The following is a 25,880-nucleotide window of genomic DNA, read 5'->3' as shown; positions in this document are numbered from 1 at the left end:
TGTAGGCATACATACAGTCTTAAGAAATCCTTGATGTATTCTCTAAAAGGGAGCTTTCTGCAGTTGCTGAGAGGTTAAAGAACTTAGGCAGGGGCACACAGCTAATATATGTTAAAAATGAGAATTTAATCTCATGGTTTTCATGGCTTTGAAAAGATCCCCTCTTTTCACTAGATCACAGACTCATTTTTACATAGTCAATCAGCAATCATTTATTAAGCACCTATGTCCTTGTGTTAGGAACTGAGGATACAGATATAATGAATAAAACAATCCCTTTTGACTGAGAGTTTATGTAATAGAAATTTAAGTACATATTTAAACAAAAGAAAAATAAATTAAAAAAAATTAAAATAAATGCAAAATTAGGGGCCGCTGATAATACAGTAGAAAATGTTCCGAATGTGGAATTAGGAAGACTCATCTTTGTGAATTTGAATTACTTACTAGTTGTATGACCTTGGGTAAATCACTTAACCTTGTTTGCTTTAGTTTTCCCATTTATAAAAAGAGCTGAAGAAGGAAATGGCAAACTACTTTATGATGTTTGCCAAGAAATCCTAAGTGGTGTCACAGAGTTGGTTGGACATGACTGAAAATAACAGCAAAATACAAAGTTAAACGCAAGATAGTTTAAGAAGCAGTTTTTCTTAGCCCTTCCTCAAAGGGCATTTGGGTTTTTTGCAGTCTTGATGTTAAATATAATATACTTAGAAGCATCAGTTTGCAATTAGGCTTTTTTTTTCTTTTGAGTTACTTCTGGGATATATTTTCAGGAATAAGATTTCTGAGTAAAAAACTATTACTATTTTTATGGTTTTTATTGCATATGGCTAAATTACTTTCCAAAAGATTTTTTTTATTGTCACTTGTATATGACTATATCTCTTTCTATGTACAGTCCCAACATCTTAAATTTTTTTTCCTTTGTGCTACTTTAATAATGGGTACTGCCATTTAATTTTTATTTATTAGTTTAGTTGAAATTTTCTAGTTCTTTTAACTATTTGTGTTTCAACTTTTATTCATGCCATTCAAATGTTTTTAGATATATCAATATGAAATCACTTACATTTAAATTAGTGATAGAATATAAGAAAGACAGAATAGTAGAATTAGAGGAATGGTCTTGAAGTCAAGAAAAGATGAGTTCATGTCCTGCCTTTAAATATACTATTTGTATAACCCGAGACAATCAGCTTTTTGTTGTTGGGCAGAATCTCTAGGACTAAATTACAGACTAATTGTCAAGCTGTTTCAACTCCATTAGTGGTGGGAATTTGCATAGCTTCCTTATATTGATGAAATCACAGTTATAGATCCTGGTTCCCCTTGAGCACTTCTCCCCTCAAAAGATGGAGATATTTTTAGAGTTGCAGAATACAATAATTTATCTGCTGTTTGTCAGTAATGTCAGGTCCTAAGGCAACAGAAAGGATGGTTTGAGATAGTTAATGGAAAGACACACTTAACCGTCATTGACCTCCATCTTAACTTGTATCCTTTTTCTCCTGGCTTGTTTCTTAAGTTCTTCATAGTGTCTCTTAGTTGCTTAGTCCTTTGGCTGGCCTTTAAGGGGTAAAGAGATTACTGACAACATGCATTTGAACCTAGCTGTGATTCATGAACCCAGATAGCTGATAGAAGCAGCCTGTATACTAAGATATTAAATTTATTTTGTTGTCATTGCCATCATCAAAAATTAAATAAATAAATAAATATATATATATATATTAGAAACCTTGATCTGATTGAAACATTAGGAAATGAGATGTTCTGTGCCATTGAAGTTTTTAATGCAATTGAAGTTTTTAACTGAGGATTAACCAAAATTTTTTTTTGTGAATCTTTCTAAAGATTATTGATACATTATAGAACATATTGAAGTTCCCCATCTTTGTTTGCAGAATGTCCTGGACATAGTAGAATCTTCGTTAGGACTTGAATTGCTCTCAGAAATATCACTCTGGACTTTATTTGTTATTGTGGAGGTGGAGATGTTGAGATTGGGCTTGAAGCATCAAAAAATCTGGATGTTTCTTTTTTCTTTCTTTTTTTTTTTTTTTTTTCATTTAAATCACAATGAAGAAAGCTGATGGTACCAATTTTCAGCTTTTCCCTAAAATTAGGGTGCTAAAATAATTCTAGCTGAATTTAGTTTATTAGTGGATAAGAATGAGATAAAATGTCCTCATGAGCCTAAAATAACAAATGAACCTTCCATAAATCTTCCTTCTATATAGCTCAGCCATTTTATTTCACCTTTCCAAGTCTTGGCATCTTCTTGCCATGTGCTTTGCTGTGATGTACCTCCCTCTTCTCCCCATTTCATCTTTTGCCATATTAACATTGTTTTAGTAATTCATTTTTTCTGTTACGCTGTTCTTCTGTTTTCCATCCCTGTGGCTTTCCAGATGAAAACATCTCTCTCTGGCATCTACTTCCCTATTTTTTGTCTCCTATTAAAATAAGAGTTTCAAGTTGGTAGGAATTTGCTAGATTTTGTATGTATCCACAGTTCTTCACCTAGTACTTGGCTAAAAGTAGTAAGCATTTAATAAATTTTCATTCATTTGTATTCAGATGTTTTCTTAGTGAATTTGAAACAGAAAATATAAAATTTTAGTCACTGTTATGATTTCTTGAATACTTACTGGTCCATCAACTTATATGAAGATTTTACAAATACAAATCAGCTAGAAATGAAACAAAACTCAATCTTCTGTGTTAGAAAGAAAATATGCTACTGTGATAGAAATTTGAATTACCAACAGTTTGTGCTGTGGTTAAAAATCATACTTGGAGATAATTGAAAATAAAAGGCATCATTTGGTAAACTGGTTCACTAACAGTGGAGTTACAGGTAAAAGCTGTGCTTGCTGCAATGCACAAAGACAGGAAGAATAAGAAATAAGTTGTGTTTTGACTTGATAGAAAAAAATAACATGTCCAGAAAGTAGAATTGTAACACATTAAAGTTGGAAGAAATATTAGATTTAATCTTGGTCATTAGCCCCATATTACAAATAAAATTGGCTCATTCAGGTTAAGTGATTTGCCAAACATTGTATAATAAGCAAATAGGAAAGCAAGGACTTAGGGGAAGAATTTTGGAGGGCTCAGGGAAGAATTTGAACCTTCTAAAATATTTTTTCTCTTTTTCCATGTCCTTCTATGTGATGACCATGTTAGCACCCTGGATACCTTAGAATCAGTCGGAATCAGGATAAGCAAAAGTCCTTGGTTTTTATTCTTGCTCTTTAGGGGTAGAAGTGAAGGGAATGGATACAGGATTTCCACAACCTCTCCTCTTCTGTCTTCTGCCCAAAAGTGACTCTGGCTAGTCTTACTCCACCCTCTACTCCCTCCTACAATTCTCTGTATACCAAACAGTTAGGCCAGCACAGAATAGTAGGAAGGGCTATTTTCTAAGCATATTCTAATAGAGTATTGTCCAATTGGTAATTAGCCTTAAGTGGTCGTTTGTCCGACCTCAGTGCATTTACTCAGAGTTTCAGCCCTTTACAATTCCATTCTGGCCTTCTTCTCTTCTACCTTGTTTCAAATTTCTTGGAATATCACTTAAGCTTAGAAATTTGAATTCTAACCCTTATTTGACAAGTCTTATTAGGATTTCTGTAGTTATGAGTGTGGAAAATATTAAGTGCATTTTGAATATTTAGAGGCTGCCTTTTGTTGAATACTATATGCATTCCTAGCAGAATAGAAACAATACTTAGTCTTGATCATGTTCTTGGAACTTCTTAGGCATGAGCTAATCACAATTGTTACATTAGCTTCTTTTAATGGAGAGCTTGGAAATCAGAGGTTATTTATGCAATTTTGAACAAACAGAAGGGAAAAACTTAGTATGCTTGTTGTATTAAGGATAGTTATGTGTTTATAACACTTTCCCTTACTCCCTATCCTCTCTTCCCCCCTCCCCCCCCAACACACACATATTCTGGAAAGAGGAGATCTGTAGTTATTAAATAGAAGGGAGGAAAAAGGATAAGATTTAACATACCATTTATTATAATCCTTTGACTGCCCAAGAAGATGAATGAGACTTTTCTTGGTTAGCCTATAAAGATAGCATTAGAATTACATAGAATCATAGATTTAAAGCTGAAAAGAACTTAAGAGGTCATTTAGTTAAATCTCCTTGTTTTGTAGTTAGAGAAAATGAAATTCATTGAGATGAAATAACTTGCCTGAAATACCTGGATTACAAGTGACAAAGCTGGGGATTTAAATTCATTGCTTATGGGAAACAAGTTATCTTTCTAAAACGAATGTCACCTCCTTGAGGGAAGAAGGTATTATATTTTTGATTTTGTATAGTTAATGTTTGTTGGTTGATTGGCATATGTACTCTGAGCAATGGAATCTCTGGTTCAAATTTTGGTAATATTTTTAGTCAATTTCTCCTCCTTTTCCTGTCCCCCAAATCTTTCAACTTGTTTTCCAGAGATTCTCATTAGCTTATCTTCTTATGAGTCAGCATTAGGATGTACTCCATTCTTCTATTTGAATAGGGTATAGATTACATTCAGGGAAGATATGTACCTCACCTCTATGGTGAGAACTGCCAAGTCCTTTCAGAGTCCCATTTGTTGTCAAATGGATATGTCTAACTCTTAGCCTGTGACTTCAAGAAAATGAGTGTGCACAATGGCCACACCATTGGTAAACCATTTTGGCAGATAGACTAAACAAGATTGAGAGTAACCAGGGGGGGTCTCAAACTCAGTGGTAAAGTGGGAGGGTGAAGCATGTGAAAACATTCCCTGGTGGAATAGGAACAGTCTATTCCAACAGTCACGAAGGCAGCTGAAGCAGCTGCTGTGGACCACTGGAGCTTGATCAGACATGGAAGATGTCAAGGTCATCTACATATCTCTGTCCTGCCACTGGACTGTGATGACCTTGGAAGAGAGAGTAAGGCTAATAACGTCATGCAACTCTGATTCACTTAAATCCAATTTATGCATGACTCAAAAAGATATTACCCATACCATCTTATCATTTTTGCCTATCTCAAAGTATTGTGGTGACATCCAAGTGACAAAGCAACAGGTGCAGATACACTGGAAGCTATAGTTATAAAAACTGTGCACTGGCGACCCAGGCTGTTATCTTTTCATTGAAAGCAGCAGTAGAAGCCCTTGATGTCTCAGCAGCCAGGACTGTAATGCTGTAAGGATACATCCACAAAGTTTTATTGCATTTAAATAAACAGAAGATAGTGTGATAATGAGAAGGTCGTGAGATGCACAGGTAGGTCTTCAGTAGTATTTGATCATTGCTGTTACTGCTTCCAACTCTTATTTGTCTCAAGGCCTCCCTGCCATACCTGGCATTCTGAGCCTACTCTAGCATTAAAGTCACCCATAATTACAAGCCTGTCTGGAATTAGGAAGGGTTTAGAATAGGTACCTTAAAAACTGTCTGGCCTGTTTATTATATTAGACAGGGATCCCATCCTATGGCCAAAACATAGGAAAAGTACAAAAACTTCTGCAAAGATGATTCCATTCACCATCAGTACATGGAATGTGCATACAGTCCTTGCTGGAAAGATTCTTGCTAGTCTTCTTTAATACGGGATCCTTTATTTGTAAGATAGTCATCTATCTGAGAGACTATGTGACTTCAGAAAGGACTGAGGAATACTCAGTTTGGTGTTTGCTCTCTCAAACTCCACGAGAAATGCCAGGAAGAGAGGTCTGTACACAACATTTACCAATCTCACCAAGATTGTCTGTCATGAAGACTTGTGAAAAATTATGTCAAATTTTGGTTGCCCAGTGAAGTTCATCAGTATTGTATGTCAGTTCCATGATGGCAAACTTACTTAGGTGCTGGATGCTGTTCTCATGCTTTTTCAATCACCAATGGAGTGAAACAAGACTGTGCTTTTTCCCGTGTTGTTTAGTTTGATGTTTTCAGCTATATTATCAGTGCCTTTAATGAGGACAAAAATGGCATCAAAGTCAGCTACTGCACTAATGATAAATTATTTAACTTGAAAAGGCTATAAGCCAAGACTAATGTGGAGAAAGAGTTGGTAGATGTTTTTTTGTTCTTGGTTAATGGTGCACTGAGATGCAACAAAGCTGAAAATGAAGAGGCAACAAAGTATGATTGTATGATTGATTCTCTGCCGCTTGTGCTAATTTTGATTTAACAGTTAACACCAGGAAAACACAGGTGGTTTACCTCCATATATTATCCTTCATATAGAACTATCAATTACAGCAAAAGGAGATGTTTTAAATCTTGTGGATAAATTCACTTGCCTTGTCTGTATACTTTTTAGGGATGTTCACATTGACAATGAGGTTGATACAATGCATTACCAAAACTAATTCAGTGTTTGGGAGACTGAAGGAAAGCGTGGGAAGAGAAGTCCACTTTTCTGGACTGACCACAAATCTGAAGGTTTGTGGTAATCTCATTGTTGTATGCCTGTGAAATTTAGACAGTATATCAGTGCCATGCCAAGAAATCGAACTGTTATCATTTGAATTGTGTCAGGAAGATTCTGAAGATCATCTGGCAAGATAAGATAACAATTTAGTTTCTCAAACTAAATTACCAATCATTCAAGCTATTGCAGAGAGTGCAACTTTGGGAGGATTGGCTATACTGTTCAAATATTAAATGTATGCTTGGCTAAAAGATTATTTTATATAGATCTCACACAAGGCAAGCTCTCACATGGTGGTCAGAATCATTGATACAAAAACACTTTCAAGGCCTCAAGAATTTAGGCATTGATTGCATGACATGGGAGGACTGCCCAACGTGGTGTGTCCTCATCAAAGAAGGAAAAGCAAAATTGAAGTAGCTCAAAAGAAAAATGAGATGTGCAGATTTAGAGAATCTACCTCAAAATGTTCACATGGACTATTTGAGCCCAACCTTGTGGTAGAGCCTTTCAAGCTTGTTTTGGTATGATCAGTCACACATTAACTTGTCTCTGATATAGTGATGTCTTTTTGATCCTCTTTGAGAACAAAGAACATCAACCAGTTGCCAATGTATATTTGAATGAATGGATAAATGAATGAAAGAAAAATAAACCTTTATTAATCATTTAACCATATACCAAAACTATGTTAAGTGCTGGTGATACTTAGACAAAAATTAAAAATTTCCTTGCCTTTAAAGGAATTGTACTCTAATGGGAGGAGACGATATATGTAGGAGAGTGGTGACCAGGGAAGGATGTAGTTTAGAGAAATAATGAGTAGAGCTATAGGCAAACAAATGATGCTCTTTTCAGGATTAGGAGGGTGTGGCAGCAGGTATAGTGACAGAAGTGATTATTTCACTTGGTGTGGCGAAAAGCAGTTTCTGGGTTTTTTTTTGTTTTTGTTTTTTCATTTTGCCTTATTTTGTATATTTTTCCAGGTCTTTATATTTATTATTTGTTAGCTTAATTATAATATATTTTTTTATATAAATGTTCCAGAATTTATTTAGATATTGTTGGACATTTAGATTGTTTCCAGCTTTTCTTGGTAATTGTGTATATTGCTACTGCGGAAATCTTTCAACAGATGATTCATTTTTGTTTTAATAACATTTTCAGGCTATTTTCCTAGTAAGAAGATTGTTGGGTGAAAAGAAGCTGTTTTTTTTTTAAACTTTTATCACATGCTTCCATATTGTTTTCGAAAAATATTCTGTAAACTTACATTGTCAAAACAATTGAAATTTTGATGCCAGGAACCATCATGTTTTCTCAGGTACCTTTAACTGTCATTATTGGGATGACAATTAGGGAGATAAATGCCTGATATTAGTACAGTTGTGATTTGCTTTAGATTTATGATTTTTGGAATATCTACTTCATTCCCATTTAGATTCCTATGGACTCCACTGTTTTATATATTAATATACACATATATATTAATATAACTTGGATTGCTTCTAGGAAGCTCCTTTCCCCCCCCCTTTTTTTTTTTTTTTTTGTCCTGAGCAATCATCATGCTTAACTCAGAGCTTGTCTGATATTTGTAAAAGTCATTAAAAAGTTCCTTAGAATATTAGAATAAATACATTCCTGAAAATTCAAGTCTTAAGATTCATTCCCATTGACTTAGAGAATACTTTCCAAGAAGCTGCATCTTCCTGATTTTTCTTTTGGAGGTGACTTAGATCATTGTGAACTACCTATCTTTTGCTAGTGATTCAAATCAAATGATCATCTGAGCACTTGACTCTCTTCTTCCCCTTCCTTACTTTTCCTTTTCTTTTCTTCTGAGTAAATATTTTCAAGAAGGTGTGAAAATCAGAAACATTTGAGCAAGACTTGGCAGGGAAGAAGAGAGAAAAGAGGGAAGAAGATTCAAGGAATGTTGTCTGGCCTACTTTTTGGTGAATCACCTCCTCCGCACCTCCAAAGTATCTTCTCCCCATACTACTTGAAAAGTTCCACATCTTTTTGTTTAAAAAATCTTACTGATTTTAAAATTATCTTTTAAAACTATTAGTATGATTTTGGGAGGGCTAAGGGGGAAGATTCAGTTATTCATACATAAATGTAGGTAAGTTGAATCAGATTGTTTTCCTAATGTGCAATTGAGGGACAGTAAGATTAAGGGAATGGGAATTCTGAGGGAAAAAAGTAGGTAGTAAATAATTTTGAAAAGTGGAGCCTTCTAAAAAGGTTATTACCCAGAGACACTTTAGGGGATCTTGAGATCTCTTGTTTGGGGAGGGAAGATGGGAGACATAAAAGATACAGTTAATTCCCTTTTTCTCCTTTTGCTTTATCACAATTACCTATTTCCAAGACTCAGATTTCAAACTATTATCATGTATTATAGTTGAGCTACATTTTTGGGTTAAACCACAGTTTGCATATTAGTTCTGTAGGAAAATACATAGCAAATTTAAAACAACTGACTTACAAATGAACTTTTGAAACAATTTCTTTGTAAGTTGGGAATTGGCTTAGATGTATATAGTTTGTCTGAAACTGAGTTAAAAAAAAACTGTACTCTGTTTTAACTTAGATTGTAATGATTTTTTTGATTTTAAGGAAAATAATAACCAATTTACTTTACTAAGAAGTAGCTAGATTTTCATGTTCAAAATTTTTTGTTTCTAATATTAATAATAACAGTTAACCCTTACAATAGTGGTAGTAATCATTAATACTTTTTACAGTGAATTAAAGTTCACAGTTCTTTCTAGGTAAACCCTGGGAAGTATTACTATTATCATGAGTTTTACCAGATAAGGCCTTGAGGTCTTTTGGGTAACAAAACTAACTGTTTGGGTAACAGAACTATTGAGATTGTCTGTACTAAACCTTAATGCCTGCCAGTTATCTGCTGAGATGGTGATTTTATTGAAATGGTGATCTTTCTTGAAAGAACAAAGAAAAAATTAGTTAGACTTTAAGAAAAAATTGTGGAATGACCATTTGTCTCAATTTGGATGTTATTAAATCACTTTACCTGGAAATTCCATAGTTGAAGCCTATGAAATTTTGAGTATTCACCCAACAGTACCTTTACTCAAGAGTTTCTAAACTCTAGTACAATGGTGTGCAAATTAGCTGAAACAACATAAAATAATTATTTTTTTGATAAATACCATTAGCCTTACAACTGTTTACATCCTTAAATATTTTAAATGTGTAATATATTCTCCTTTAAAAATAAATTTTGTTGATTTTTAAAATATTACCTGTGTTTTCCCCAATATCTATCTTCCCTTCTAGTCATCACTTAGATTTTTTTTTTAACAGAATTTAAAATTTTTTTAAAGGAAAAAATGAGCAGAACCAATCAACACCTCAAAAAACAGCTGATATTTTATGCAGCATTCCACATCTGTGAATCCCTATCTCAGCAGAATTGTAGGAGGACAAGTATCTTTGACTTTTCTTTGGGGCCAAACTTGTTCTTTATAATTTTGCAAATTTCAATTTTAATTGTTTTGTGTTGGTGGTTCTTTCTACTTACATTGTGAATGAGACATTATTTATAGTTGAGCTAGGCACTGTGAAGGCTACTAAATAACCACAAGGCATCTCTGCTTTTAACAGGAGTCAAATTGGGGAGATGAAGACTTATGGAACAATCAGAACAATGATCTTCTTAAGATTTAGGTCATAGTGATCTATATACCTAACCCCTATCTCTCCTGAATTCCAAAAAAATCAGCAGTTGCCTATTGGATCCTTTGAACTAACATGTGTTGAAAACATTTAAAAAAATTTAGCATAGTTAAAAACAAGTACTTCTTTTCCCCCATACCTATCCTTCTTCAGAACCTCTCCTTTTTGGTTAAGATCACCACTATCCTTTCTTACCTCAGATATAAGATTATTTTTCTGATACTTTTTGAATCTACCTTTATACTTTTTCTAATCTGTCCCCTTGGTTTCTATTCACATAGCTACTATGGTAGTTCAGGCAGACTTTGAGACTCCCCTCTCTTGTCCTCTACACAACTGTCGAAGTGATTCTTAGGGTACGTGTTTGATTATGTCCCCTCCTTTGCTTCATAAACCTCAATGATCCCCCTTTTTTCTTTTAGGATTAAATATTAATACCTCTGCTTGATATTTAAAGCTCTTCATGTTCAGACTCTTAATTTATCTTTCTAGCCACATCTTCATCTTATTTTTTCAACTAAATTGCTTTTATATAAGACACTTTTATCTCCTGGTTTTCATTCTTCTGTATAGTATTTTTTCCCTCTGCCTAGAATGCATTCCTGATTTACTTCTGCCTTTGAGAATCTCTAGCTGCTGTCAAAGTTTGGTTCAAATGGTATTTTTTTAGGGTCCTTTTCTGATCCTATCTGTTAGTGACTCTCCCCTTCCTCATTAACCTTGTTATTTTGTATATTCTTTCTATTATGTGTATATGTGTGTGTGTGTGTGTGTGTGTGTGTGTATGCATGTATGTATTTGCCCCTCCCTCGACATATTCCACTGCACCAATTGCTTTAAAGGCAGAGATCATTTTGTCTTTGTATCCCTAGCTCCTAGTACAATTCTTGTTTATGTTGTCATTTTTAGTCGTGTTCTATTTCTTATGATCCCACTTGGAGTTTTCTTGGCAGAAATAATAGAGTGGTTTCTTTCTCCAGCTCATTTTAAGATGAGGAAACTGAGACAAGCAGCCTTAAGTGAATTGCTCAGGGTTACATACATAGCTAGTGTCTGAGATCAGATTTGAACTCAGAAATTTGAATCTTCCTGACTCCAGGCTGGCACTTTATCTATATAATGCACCTGGCTGCTCATAGTTCTTGTTACATTCTAAAAAATGCCTGTTGATTGATAAATTGATACAAGTTAGATAATTAAATGCTAAATTGTGTATGTAGTATTACTATGAACAATAGCTGTAGGAATTAAGGAGTTTTTGAAATGATAAGGACTGGAATAGTTGGGATAGCAGAGGAACTTTGATTTCACAAATAAGGAGCCATTGAATGTTTTTGATAAAAGAAACATTCTGATTAAAGCAGCATTTAAATAAAATGTTTATGACACTAATCTATTGGGTGGATTAGAGGGAACAGAGAGAAAAATTGAAGACAGAAAGATGTTATTGTAGATGATGTGATGAGGTCTGGCATTTTACATTATTTCCTCAAATTAGGAGTCTACCTTACTCTTTTTTTTTTTTTTTTTAAACCATCTGATCTTACAGTTTTGCATGGTTCATTCGAGAGCTTTTTTCTAAAAGTACCATTGATTTCTTATATATTTAAATAGGATTTTTCTTTTCTAAAAACCTTTCTCAGTACCTTGCAAGATTTAAGATTCCTTTTCTACTGTCATTTGGCATTGTGCACTCTCTTCACACACTCATATCTCCTCTTTCCAAATTAGAATGAACATTTCATATTTTTTGAATATTGGGACTGTCCTTAGTGATACATATCTTTTACATACTTAAGTAGATGGTCTCAGTGAGTTGAAAAATGCATCTTTCCCCACCTCCCAAAAATCCAACCAATCAAACCCAAAACAAAACTATAAACTTACTTGGTTATCATTTTATTTTCCTTTATGAACTTAGACTTGCCCTTGAACAACAAATGCATTGTCTTTTAGCAGGCTAGTACTCAAAATTTTTCCAGTTTGGTCAGACCTGTTAGAGCTTGCCCTTTGTCAGTACAATCTGTAAGAACCTAGAGTCATTCATTTCCACTTAAGGAATATATTTTACTTTGATTCTGTGATCCTATAGTTGTGGGTGCAGTCCAGAGGTGCAGATTGTAGTTTTCTATGCTTTTTCCTCTTGTACATCTCGTAACTATATTCTTCAGTAAGTTATCCAAGGTGAGGGGGTCCATTGAACATGCTGTAGACCATCCATGTTTCTTTATGACATTGCAGTGGATGTCAGTAGAATAAATGGGGTCTCCATTCCACAGTCTCAGTTTATTCTTTGTATCCATATTGGTGTTGAAAATACTTCTTTTATTTCAGATGGGATCATTGAAAACATTGCTTGCAGTGTCTCAAGTACACTATGGCCTACTTTTATTTTGTTTGATTTTGAATCTACATGTCTTGTTATGCATTGTAGTGTTTGGCTAAGATGTGTATATGTTGACCAGCTTTATGAGTTCTTTGTACATGGTACATCTTAATCTGGACAATGGCTGTCTATCCTTTTTTTTTAAACCCCTATTTGGAAACACAGACCAAATTTTTTACTGATAGATTATGTATCTCATTCAGGAGAATTTGCTATTTTGTAAAACTTGAAATTGGCATAGTATTGGCTGCAAAGAGAGCATTGATAGGACCTCTTGATTTAATTGGAAAGTCCTTTTTCATTTGTAAGTTCTATAACATTGGCAAATATCTTTGACAAGCATACATATCTTTTTATGCTATATACAGTATTAATAGTCAAGAGATTATTAAATAAAGTTGTTAAATCTTTTAAGGAATCTTTGAATAGTTTTGACAAATGCTTGGGAAACACTTTAGTCAAGGAGAAAACCTTTATGGCAAGATTTTGCTCTTAACTAACTTCTTGTTTATACTCAATAACTGTTGAGTTGTATTCTCTATACCTTTTAGGCAGTTGTGTGACTAAATATCTGGTCTCTGATGGACTCTAATTTGCAAGAATATTCTCTATTTCATTCTCTTTGTTTAGGATGCCTTTGATGTATGTGGAGATTAGTCTCCTAAATTTTTTTAGAAATGGAAAAAAATAGGCATTAGTTGTTTTACAGTTTATAGAATAAGTAGGCTTATATTTTTTCAATTGCTTTTTTTTTTTGCAATCATATTCGAAATGTTGTATTACTTTCCCTTTTTTCAAATATCTTGAAAATAGGTTCCTTAACTCTTAACAGCATCCTTAAAATTACATGCCTTTATTGCAGATCTCCTTTTTGTATACTTAATCTATTTCAGATGTTTCCTGTCTTTGTTTTGTTTAAAGCTAATATATTTCATATTTATTTAAATTACTGTAGCTGAAGTACAGTTTTTAGTCTTCCTTGATATAATATCTTTCTTACTTTGTCTCCTTTTTTTGTCTCTTCTCTTTCCCCTTTAGTATTTTTAATTTATACGATAGGAATATAGAAGTAGAAGAGACTTTAAAGTGCATATAGACCAGTCTTCTTCACCTTATAGATAGGGAACTGAACTGAAACTTTTGAGAGAGTAAGTGACTCACTCAAGGTCAAACAGATACTAATTTATTGTCAGGTTTTGAGCCCAGATATTCTCATTTCAAAGCCATTGTTTATTACATAATATTACTTCTCAACATGCCTGAGAAACTACCCATATTCCCATTTCTTTTTTCTTCTTGTTTTTGTTCCTTTTCTGGTACCAGAAATTAAACTTTTGCATTAAATTTATTTATTTCTTAATTTTTAATTTTTAACTTTTGCTAACATTACTGTTTCTCCAGTTTTGATATCAGCATTAAAGGAGCTGTAGCATTTCAATCCTAAGGAATTCTAATATGAGCAGATATAGTTATCCTTTGTTCCTAGTTCTTCCTAGAGGGAATTTCACCATTTTATGCATCAGTGTTAACTGAGCAGATTTTTATTGTCTTCATCCTCCTTAAATGCAAATATATGAATTTAAAAACTGGTGAACTCCATTATGGAGCCCTGATGCCTAAACATTTGAGTAATTATGATTTGCTGTAGACTGGCCTAAATCCTGTTTTCCTTGCTCTGTTGAACTCTCTCATTTTAACTCTTCAGTTCAACTCTTCAGTGATTTGTTTCCTCCCTTCCCTCCCTTCTTCCTTTTATGGAGATGAGGATTGGAGGGACTTAGTCTTATTTTCACTTGTCTAATTTACTAGTGTTTTCATTTCTGCACAATTTCTTTTTGCTGAATGCCAAGGCTGGTGGGCTATCTTGCTTTTCTTGTCCAAACTGCTTTGGTCTCCCCCTCTTCCTACTGGATCTTAATCCATATTAACATTTCTTGTATGTGCCACTAATACTTTTTTCTTCTTTACCTTCTTTACCACTTTTTTTTTTAAACCACTTTAACTCCTTTGTGACTTATAATTTCTGTTAGTCTCTCGTCACCAAAAGTATTAGGAAAGCAGTGCCACAAGGCAGATGTGTTGTGGTTTACAGGCTTTTAAAAGAATTTGAGGGGCTTGTTATAAAATAAATGTTGAATAGGCTTTGCAGATTGAGGGACTATAGTGACCATCCAATTTAAAGGCAAAGGCCATCAATCTGGCATCATAAATCATTTTATGTATTGTACTGTAACATTTCAGAAGAAAATTTATTCTTGAATTTTGGAGAGGAAGAAAATTAAGAGAAAAAAAAGATTGGAAATGTTGAGCCCTTAAATATTTGGTTTGGTCATTAACATACTCAATCTTTTTCCTCCAGATTTAACTCAGGCTTTCCCTCACTTTGGAACTCCTAGATTTGTGAATATTGGATTTTTTGAGAAGCAGGGGTTCTTTCCTTGATATTGACTAAGGAGTCTATTTGCCTTCAGGATGACATCTGAACTGGAGAGCAGCCTCACATCTATGGACTGGTTACCACAGCTCACCATGAGGGCAGCCATCCAAAAATCTGATGCTACACAAAATGTACATGGAACAGGTATTTCAAAGAAGAATGCACTTCTGGACCCAAATACAACATTGGACCAGGAGGAAGTCCAGCAGCACAAAGATGGGAAGCCACCATATAGTTATGCCAGCCTCATTACATTTGCCATTAATAGCTCACCCAAAAAGAAAATGACTCTCAGTGAGATTTATCAGTGGATTTGTGATAACTTCCCATATTATAGAGAAGCTGGCAGTGGTTGGAAGGTAAGATCATTTATATTTTAAAATTTTTACTTTTCTTTTATAATAAATTATAAAATGTGGCATTGACTTTCTGAAGTTCCAGTTCAAAAACTTTTTTTTAAAATTAAAATGAATTAGACTATATTTAGCATATAAGGTCATTTTAAAGATACAGAAGAATAAAGGAAATTCATTACTTTTTGAGTGGCTAACAGTTCGTAGTAAAATATAAAAATAATTATTTAAGGATGAATAAAGCATAGGCTAAGTAATAGAGATGCCTGTATATCCACTTTCAATAATCACCTAAAACATTCCAGGTAAGTTTACATTCAGGTTATATAAATAATTTGCATTTAATTCTAATGTTATTACCAGCCCTACATAATTGAAATGAAAATTTGTTTTGCAGAGCCCACTGATTCTCTCTACCTTTGCTGTATACTCTCTGAGGAAAATCAAAATATTTGTCCTTTTGTTAGTTAACTGTCTCTTGTGTCTATTAGCCTATTCCCTTCTGACTTTATTAGGAGCTTCCCCATATCTTCTCTTTCATTTTAATCTTTAGTTTCTCCTAGTTCCTTAACTTCTGCTTAAAAAATTTGATCATATGTCCTCTATCCATTAAAAACAAAAACACTACCAGGACCTTTTCTTGACCTTGTCACATCTCATCAAGTTGTTTTCTATCCTTTCATGAATAAATTCTAAGAATTGTTTTTACTTGCTACTTCTGCTTCTTATTCTTCTCTTCATACTCATTTTTCAGTTCCTTGTAAATCTGGTTTATGCCTCAATTTATATATTAAAACTGCTTTCTCAGATTACCAATTAGTTCTTTTTATTTTAAAGTGTTTATTCATAACTTTTGTTTTTACATCCCCTTTATTTCTAAATATATGCCTCCCTTCCCCTATCTAGGAATCTAATCCTTATAAAAAAGAATAAAAGTAAACAGTGAAAAAAAGCAATTCAACAAAACCAACCAGCACAGCTGAGTTTGACATGTTGATGTTGCCCACCTTCATAAAGAATGGAGGGAGAAAAATTTTCGCATCTCTTTTTCAAGGTCAAACTTAGTCATTAAAAATTACATGGTATTCGGATTTTTGTTTTTATTTTTTATCCTTTCCATTTACATTGCTGTCATGTTTTTCCTGAGTGTTTACATCATTTTCCACCAATTCATACTGCATGCTACTTTGTATTTTTCATATAGTGTAGTAATATTCTATTTCATTTATTTATCAATGTTTGTCTAGCCAGTCCACAATCCATAGGCTTTTATTTTGTTTCTAGTATTTATATCATGAAAAAAAATTGCTGCTGAGAATATTTTGGTGAATATGTGATCTTTCTATCTGATATCCTTGAAGTATATGTCTATCAATGGAATATTTAGGTTAAAGGAAATGGACAGTTTAATTAACAAATGACTGTAATTCCTACTATTTTTAAAGATTGATTTGACTAATTCATAGTTGTACCAACAATTGATTAAGTTTGTTCATTTTTCTACATTCTTGTCAACATTAACTGTTCCTGTCTTTATTCATCTTTACCAGTTTACAGATGTGAGGCAAAATAATTTCAGAATTGTTTTGATTGCATTTCTTTTAGTATTAGTGATTTTGAGTAATCTTCCATGTAGTTTTTAATAGTTTGTAGTTCTTCTTTTGAATGCTGCTTCTTATATTCTTTTATCATTTATCTCTTGGGGATTATTTCTTGTTCTTAAATATTTAGGTTAATTTCTTATATATCTTGAATAACAACTTTCTTAGAGTTATTTGATATAGGGGCTTTCTCCCCAATCAGCAGGTTTCCTCCTGGTTGCCTTCACTTTATTTGTGCAGTAGCTTTCTAATTTTGTGTAATTAAAATTAATCAGTTTTATTTAATGTAATTGCCTTTATCATTTGTTTGGTTAAGCCATCTCTATGACCTTTGTACTTGATCTGGTTCTTTTTTAATTTTTTAATTTTTATTTTTTATGGCATGATCTTTAATATTTAGGTCATGTATTCATTTTGAACATATTCCAGTATATGCTTTAAGGTGTTGGTTTAAACTTGATTTCTGCCAAATAGGATTCTTGTTTTCTATCAGTTCATTTGACATAAGACTAATTTATATTCTTGGCAACATAAAATACAGTTAATGACTTTTATTTTTGTTTCTTGTTCATCTTTATGTAATGTGTTCTGACCATTGCTTTCTTAACTTGGTAATTTTCAGAAGTTCTTTGCTTATGGCACAGTAACTTTTTGTTTTGAGAAATAACACATTGAATGTTTAAGGTTTGATTGAGGATGATTGAGACTTGTTGTACATATGGTTTCATTTTAATAAGCAGCTATTTTTGTTGAGTTCTTTGTGAATTTTATATCTACAAGTTTTGAGATTAGTATGTATGTTAATAAATAAGTTTTATTTGAATGTAAGTATTGTGCTTAGTATATTATATATGCTAGTTAAATAAGATTTATATCAATCAGTTTTTCATTCAGTAAATCATCAAGAACTTAGAATGGCAAAAGGAGAGGGGAGTATAACTAGTCCAGAGGTGATGGTCTAGGAAAGTGCTGAGGGGTTGAGAGATTGAAGGTCACAGTTGGCTAAAATAAAAGTGCTTGGGATTCCTGGACAGAGGGAGATGTGGGATAACAATAGATTGTGATCAGATAAGGAGATTTTTATAGTTCATGAATGTGAGAGTGGTTCATTCTGGATCAAGACAAGATTCGGGATATATTTATTTTTGTTTGTGGCTGAGATGAATTGGAGGAGTAGGTTATGGGAAATGGGTAATTTAAGAAATTACGAATTTAGTGTGTTTGAAGAATTATTAGTATGTATATTGAAGTCCTGTAGTATTTTTGAGAAGGAAGTTGCAGGTAAATTTATCTGCAGTAATATAATAATCCAAAGTTTTGTAGAACATTTGTCTCCCACATCATACCCTTTGAGGAAACATTGTCTTAACTACTATATTTAGTAACCTTTTTCTGAGTAGTCTTTATCTTCCTTAATCTTGTGCAGTTCACTACTACATCTACAAATTGGATACTATGTTCTCCTTTATCTTTTGTGGTAAAGATAGTTCTTGCTTTAAATACATTACTCAAATTGTACTTTACTAAAGAATTCTAAAAGAAATCCACATTCCAAAAAGATAACTGTTAATTTTATTTTATTTTGCTTTCTCTCTCTTCACTCCTACCTTCTCAGGAAATAGTGATTCATTTTTCTTCATGTTCCCATATGCTAACATATTATATACATGGTGCCCTCATCAGAGAAGGTGCTATGTTCTGTGAGCAAAGCAGAATTGAATTAGCCCAAAGAGAATGCGAGATGTGCACAGTTAGAGAATCCATTCCAAGTTCATATGAACTATTTATGTCCAACCTATGGCAGAACATTCCGAGCTCATATTGGTCTGATCAGCCACATTAGACACACTGTAACTCAGCTGTAACATAGTGATGTCATTTTGATCCTCTTTGAGAATGAATGACAACCAATTAACCAACATTCTCAGGAACTAGTGCTTCATTTTTCTTCATGTTTCCTGTAGCTAGCACAGTGAATTACACCTGGTAGGTTTTTTTAATATAGTAGATTCTTAATGAATATTATTGAATTAGATAATTTTTAAAACAAATCTTGTATGATATTATTTATTCCCTTTCCATGGAATAATAATCATTTTCTATGAAAAAATAATCAAATTGTCAAATCCAATCCAGTAAACATTTATTAAGTGTCTGCTGTGTGCCAAATGCTATGGTAAGTGCTGGGAATACACTTAATAAAAATAAATCCCTGTCCTTAAGGAATTTAGAATCTAAAAGAGGATACATTACATAAAGTGGGGCAGGAAAGTGGGGGAGTAAAGAGAGAAGAATCCAGAAGCTGTCTTGTTCCGTAGAGTTGAAACCAGACAGAGTAGCAGGATGCAAAATGGAATTTTAGCTGAGAGTCCAGTTTCTGTCCTCTATGAAGAAGACTTTGAGAGGAATTCTGTTACATGCTAAATGAAGAAAGTTGAGCTCTTTGTAACTTTATGTTCTGTCACTAACTATTAAGTTCATTTTAATAGTTATTTGTTATTTTTTCAATGAACAAGCATATACTTTTTCTCCTTATCCCCCATTGTGGGGGGAAAAAAGGAAAACTAAGCCCTTTTTCTGGTTTTATTTTGTTTATTTTTTTAAGGTAGTTGAATTTAAGTGACTTCCTAAGGTCATACAGCTAGTAAGTGTATAAGTGTCCTAAGTCCAGAATTGAACTCAGATACTCTTTTTTTTTTTTTTAAATAATTTTTATTATATATTTTTTATATAATATTATCCCTTGTATTCATTTTTCCAAATTATCCCCCCCTCCCTCTACTCCCTCCCCCCGATGACAGGCAATCCCATACATTTTACATGTGTTACAATATAGACTAGGTACAATACATGTGTGTGAATATCATTTTCTTGTTGCACAATAAACATTAGAATCTGAAGGTACATGCAACCTGGGCAGACAGATATTAGTGCTAACAATTTACATTCACTTCCCAGTGTTTCTTCTCTGGGTGTAGCTACCTCTGTCCATCATTGATCAACTGGAAGTGAGTTGGCTCTTCTTTATGTTGAAGATTTCCACTACCATCAGAATATATCCTCATACAGTATTGTTGATGAAGTGTACAGTGATCTTCTGGTTCTGCTCATTTCACTCAGCATCAGTTGATGTAAGTCTCTCCAGGCCTCTCTGTATTCCTCCTGCTGGTCATTTCTTACAGAGCAATAATATTCCATAACCTTCATATACCATAATTTACCCATACATTCTCCAACTGATGGACATCCATTCATCTTCCAGTTTCTAGCTACAACAAAAAGAGCTGCCACAAACATTTTGGCACATATAGGTCTCTTTCTGCTCTTTAGTATTTCTTTGGGATATAAGCCCAGTAGTAGCACTTCTGGGTCAAAGGGTATGCACAGTTTGATAACTTTTTGGGCATAGTTCCAAATTGCTCTCCAGGAACTCAGGTATTCTTAATTTAATGGCTGATGCTATCCACTTTGCCATCTAGTTGCCCCAACCAAGCCCTTTTTAAAAAAATATGCATAATGAAATAAAACAAGTCCCTTATTATTCATATCCAAAAAAATTATATCTCATTTTATATATTTAATTCATCACCTCTATTTTAGAAGATGGGGTAGTATGCTTCATCATCAGTCTTATGGAATAATAGTTGATTATTGTGTCAATCAGATTTAGTAAGTCTTTTGATATTATTCCTTTTTAGTGTTGATATTATAAGTTGTTTTTCTGCTTCTACTTATTTCACTCTTCAATAGCTTGTAAAAATTTTCTTATATTCTGAAACTGCCTTTCATCATTTCTCACAAAATAGTAGTATTCTTCAATAAGTATTTATTAAATATCCTCCTCTGCACACCTATTCCACTTTGTCCATTGAGTTAAATTTTTATTCCTAACAAAATTTTAGCTTGTTTTATTAAAGATATGTAAATGTACATATAGGAAAAAGAGGTTTATCGCAAAAAGGCATATATAGATCATGTTAGATGAACCTCATTTTTTTTTTAATAAGCTAATAGATATTAAGGAAATTTTAGAGATGGTTTACCTAGGCTTCAGCAAATACCTTCTAAAATCTTTTGAATCAAGATGAAACTATATGGCTTAGAAGACATTAATTATAGTTTGGTGGATTCGTTACTTATTGAATTACCAACTGGTTCTACAGAGTAGTTATTAATGGTACTGTGTCATTTTTGAAAGAAGTCTCCAGTGGAGTAGCCCAGGAATATACGTTTGATTATTTAAGTTTTATCGACAATTTAAAGTTTATCAAACTTCCAAATGACATAATGAACTTAAATTTAATAGGATTAAGTCTGAAATCTCATATTTGGCTTTTAAAAATCACCTTACAAGGAAATGCCATTACACTGCAGTTACAGTATATTATGGCAGGCAGGAAAATTTATACAATTCTAGAGTGCACTGAGAAAAACAAGAATGTCTATCACTAGGAAGGTCATAGTCTGATTCTTCCATGGTCAGATCATATCTGGAGTTTTGTGTGCAGTTCTCATTACCAGATTTTAGAAGGGCAATTGAGAAGCAACAAAGTCTCTATAGGAGTACAGCAAGCATAATTTAAAAAAAAAAAAAAAAAGAGTCTTGAGTTACTGCCACGGTGGAGTGAAGACCAAGAAATTGCTTTCACATTTTTAATTAAGGGATTGTTGATAACTTTGGAGAAAGTGTTGCAATTGAGTTGAAATTGTTAGGATCTGAAACTAGATTTTAAAGGTATGAGTAGGTGAGAGAAAAGTAGAAGCAGTAAAAATAGACAGTTCCTTCTCAAATTTGACCATGAAGGGAAAATAACTCACGTTTGTTTGTATAGAGCTTTTTAAAATCTTATTTAAGTGAGATAGAAATATGGCTATAGATCTAGATAACTAGATCTAAATGCAGATAGATTTATATTGGTCTTTTTTATACAGATATATGGTTCTATCTGTATCTATATAATTTTATATGTTTTTTTTTCCTGATAGCCCTGTGAGGCAGTTTTTATACTTATCTCCATTTTATGGAGGAATAAACAGATCCTGAAAGAAGATAAATGAATTGATCAAGGTAACAGTTGTGTCAGTAAATGTTTGAGGAGCTACTGAAACTCAGATCTTGATTTGAAGACCACTCAGTTATTCACTGTTATGATGCCTCCAAGTAAATAGTTCAGACATGCTGATGGGTGAGTAGAAATAAACAGAGAAACCTATAATAGATCAAGGGCTTACCTTGGTAATTTGAAAAATCACCTTTTCATCAGAAATAGAAGTAAAGTAGGACATGAGTAAAGATATTTAAGGTAAGTAGTATGTGAGAAGAAGTTAATGATTGACCCTTTTTAGGGGTAGGTGGGGGAACAACTTGTGTGGAAAAGGTTGGAACTTGAGAGAAATGATTCAAAACAGTTGCTGGGAGGAATAAGTGAACCCAGAACCAATTAAGGAAGACTTTAAGTTGTTCTGTGCAGCAATGAGAGTTTAATTGAAACTCAAATTTGTTTTGGGCCTTGCAACTATTCTGTGACTTCCTCCTTTGATATCAACAGTGTGTGAGCTAGAAAATGTTGGGAAGAGAGGAGACCATAATTATGAAGAACTTTAAAATCATTCCTGGGCAGATTTTTCTTGGCGTTTAAGGGGGAAAATAGTAGCTGTCATTAAATATTTGAAGCACAAGTTATATGGAAAAAGGTTTAACTAGATAAGTGTTGGGTAGGATTTATGTCTAGTGATCATTTATTCATTTCTTCAATCGTGATCATAATAGAAGAGATTATGGAGGCTATCTAATTCATTATTTGTATTTTATGGATGAGCAAGCTGCTAGATATATGGAGGTAATTATTCTTAATGAAAGTAAACTTTGTAATAGTAAGAGTTGTTCAGAAGTAGAATATATGCCTAAGGAGGTGGTTTGTTTATCCTCATTGAAACTATTCTTTTTCAGATTTTGATTGAAAGTAGATGATTACTGAAATCCCTTCCAACTTTCAAATAAATAAATGGAGAAAAGGGTAAATATTTCCCAACTTCTGCTGAAATCTGAATATTGTATCATAAACTAAAAAAATTTAAATACTTGGGGATTCAGGATGTGTGTGATACTTAAACTCATTAGGTCAGTGATAGAAGACAAATTTTGAATGTTTAGGTGTAAAATTCAGACAAAACTTCCTTATGTTTCTGTCTCATATTTTATATAGATAGTACCTACAGTGCAGGGTTACAAAAGACCTATGCAAGATTACATGGAAATTAAAAATAAGATATTTGTTGTTAAAAATTTTATTTTTAAGTAGTCCTTTTCTGGAAGTTTTGTTTGGAGAGTATAGAATTTAATTTTAAACTATTAAAGATTCAAGAAGTACCAAAAGGAAGGAGTTCAGGGAGTTTGGAATTTTTTCCTGTTGTGCTTTTCAGGGAATACTAAAAGTTGCTTCTGTTTGCTTTGCAGCAGTTAAGGATTTGTCAGAGAGATTATAATTGCTAATTGTATTTTACAACCATTTTTTACTGTATTTCTTATATGCTTGTAAATCATGAAATACCATTATCTCATAAGAACCAGAAGTTGTAGGTTCTTTTAAAGATAATGGAAAGACACTTTGTGGGTATAAGTATCCATGTCTTAGAAGTAATGAATTGTTCAAGAGTTGTAAAAGACATCTTGTATAATCAGAGAAAGAACTTGATGGTCACAAGATGGTCTTGTGCAATTAAAGATTAACAGGTGGAAGTAGTACCATGTGGAGGCTATACTGAGCAGCGTAATTAAATTAGGAGGTAATTATATATGTGCAAGACTAATGTGCAGTCACACAAGAAAAATGTCATTGTCAACTAGAGTGGAATACACATGCTTTTGGAGTAATAAGATATAAATTATTGGGTAGCATCTTGAGTTCAAATTAATAATTAATTAAATTGTTATATTTCCTGAAGCTCAGCTTTCTAAAATTTACTGGATTGGTTTGGCTTTAAACATTTAATTGATCCACTGCTAATAGCAACATCTTGGATTTTGAAGTCTGTAACCTTGCTGTAGATCTAACCTTTCTTTTGAATTAATATATTTGCCCTTCATTTTTAGTCTTGCCTTTCCCTCCAAATGGCAAGGAAAACTTAATCATTTTTTCTTCTCCTTCCATTAGACAGCTACACAGTGCTCCATCATACCTTAGAACAAACATTTCTCATCTTATATCAAATGTCAGGAAGGTGCTTTTAGATAAATTTTTGCCTATAGAGGATGGAACTTTTTAGAAATATACTTGCAACAAGGTGTTAACTCAGTGGAATTGATGAGACAATGGTTTTCTAGTTCACATATATTTAGTATGATATAATGATATAATCACTCTAGATTGGCATATACTCAGCATATTGTAATAATGTAATTCTAATAGGGTATTTAAACTGGGAACAAAATCAGACTCACATGGAGACTGAGACTGTCAGACTGTCAGACTGCTGGAGGAGACTGGGTCAGACTTTGACAGACACAGACTGTGTAAGAGACAATAAAGACTTTTGGCTCTATATTCTTGTCCATTCTCATGGTGTCCATCTTGCTGAGACCAAGGCCTTTCTGGAGTACCTCCAGAAAGCTATCCCAAACATTACATTTGCCATTGGAATATGCCATGCCAATCAACCTTCTACTGCTGACTTCCTAATCCTAGTAATATAGTCTCACAGTGTAGATATGAATAGTATGCCCATGCTACTTTTTCCTTTGACCTTTTCTTGGTTATGATTGTCCTTATTCTCAACTATTCTCATTCCTTTCTAGTTTACCATTCCTGTGTCCTTTGGGATCACACGATATTTTCAACAAACATATATATTATAGAAATTTTCAAACAACATTCCTCCTCTTTCCTTTCAATGAAACATTGTATAACTTAAAATTTTCTCTACTGGAATCTATTCCTCTCATTTTCCCCAAGCTATAGGAATAAAGTGATTATTCTTAATCATTATTCTGTCATTTCCAGATCATTCTTCTATCATTATCATCAAATATGTTTCTTCTTCTGAGGTCCTTCCACGTTTTATGTTTTGACTTTTAAATGAATCTTTCAATTCTCAGTGACTTTAAACCTAATTAGAATCTTTACTACGTGGATCAATAGTATTATACTTAATTATAAATAGAGGCCACTAAACCATATTTTCTGTCTTTTTGTTTGTTTGTTAAAAGTTTCCCAGATAAATTTTAATTTGTTTTAGGCTGCATGTGGTAGTGCATGCAGCCTAAAGCAACATATTTGATATTTTTGACCTATATTATTGTATTTTTATTACTCAATTCCCATACCATCATTCTTTGGGACTTGAACATCTGACAAGAAAGAAAGAAAGAAAGAAAGAAAGAAAGAAAGAAAGAAAGAAAGAAAGAAAGAAAGAAAGAAAGAAAGAAAGAAAGAAAGAAAGAAAGAAAGAAAGAAAGAAAGAAAGAAAGAAAGGAAGGAAGGAAGGAAGGAAGGAAGGAAGGAAGGAAGGAAGGAAGGAAGGAAGGAAGGAAGGAAGGAAGAAAGAAAGAAAGAAAGAAAGAAAGAAAGAAAGAAAGAAAGAAAGAAAGAAAGAAAGAAAGAAAATTGGTAGTTGTTAGAATCTATAAGCACTTATTAAGCATTTAATGCTTATTGTATGCTGATTGCTTTGCCAAGCACTGGGGATGTAAGAAGTTAATTCTAAAAAGGGAAAAACAGTAGAAAAAGTTGAAAAGCTGGAGGGTGTGGGCATTGTGTTCAAAGTCTAGGAAGTCAGAAGCAGATCCAGGAGAAATGAAGGTTGGCTTACCAAGGATCCTCCCTAAAATGGAAAGTCAGATGTTGGACTCTTCCCCCATTATTTTCTCTTTCCTCACTCTCAACTCTCTGCATCATTCTAGACTTCATCAGATTCAATGGCATGGTAGTCTGGATCATGTTATTGATCAGATATTATTCAAAAA

General features: G+C 33.2%; 1 protein-coding gene across 5 annotated transcripts in view; it reads left to right on the top strand.

Moving 5' to 3' along the window:
* Nucleotides 1-25,880, top strand: part of FOXJ3 (forkhead box J3) — a 136,471-nt gene that overhangs the window by 30,784 nt on the left and 79,807 nt on the right. For 3 of the 5 annotated variants that reach the window (XM_074305480.1, XM_074305479.1, XM_074305477.1), the window contains exon 3: nucleotides 14,999-15,323. In XM_074305480.1, the coding sequence (XP_074161581.1) occupies nucleotides 14,999-15,323 (325 nt within the window). Of the gene's footprint in view, nucleotides 1-14,886; nucleotides 15,324-22,908; nucleotides 22,936-25,880 lie in introns of those variants that run through there. The other 2 variants (XM_074305478.1, XM_074305482.1) reach the window with 2 other exon arrangements.

This window comes from Sminthopsis crassicaudata, chromosome 3 (genome assembly GCF_048593235.1).
Source record: "Sminthopsis crassicaudata isolate SCR6 chromosome 3, ASM4859323v1, whole genome shotgun sequence".
In the NCBI taxonomy this organism is placed as follows: Eukaryota; Metazoa; Chordata; class Mammalia; order Dasyuromorphia; family Dasyuridae; genus Sminthopsis; species Sminthopsis crassicaudata.
The sequence above is the reverse complement of the archived record's forward strand: the minus strand, read 5'-3'. Positions and strand labels throughout refer to the sequence as shown.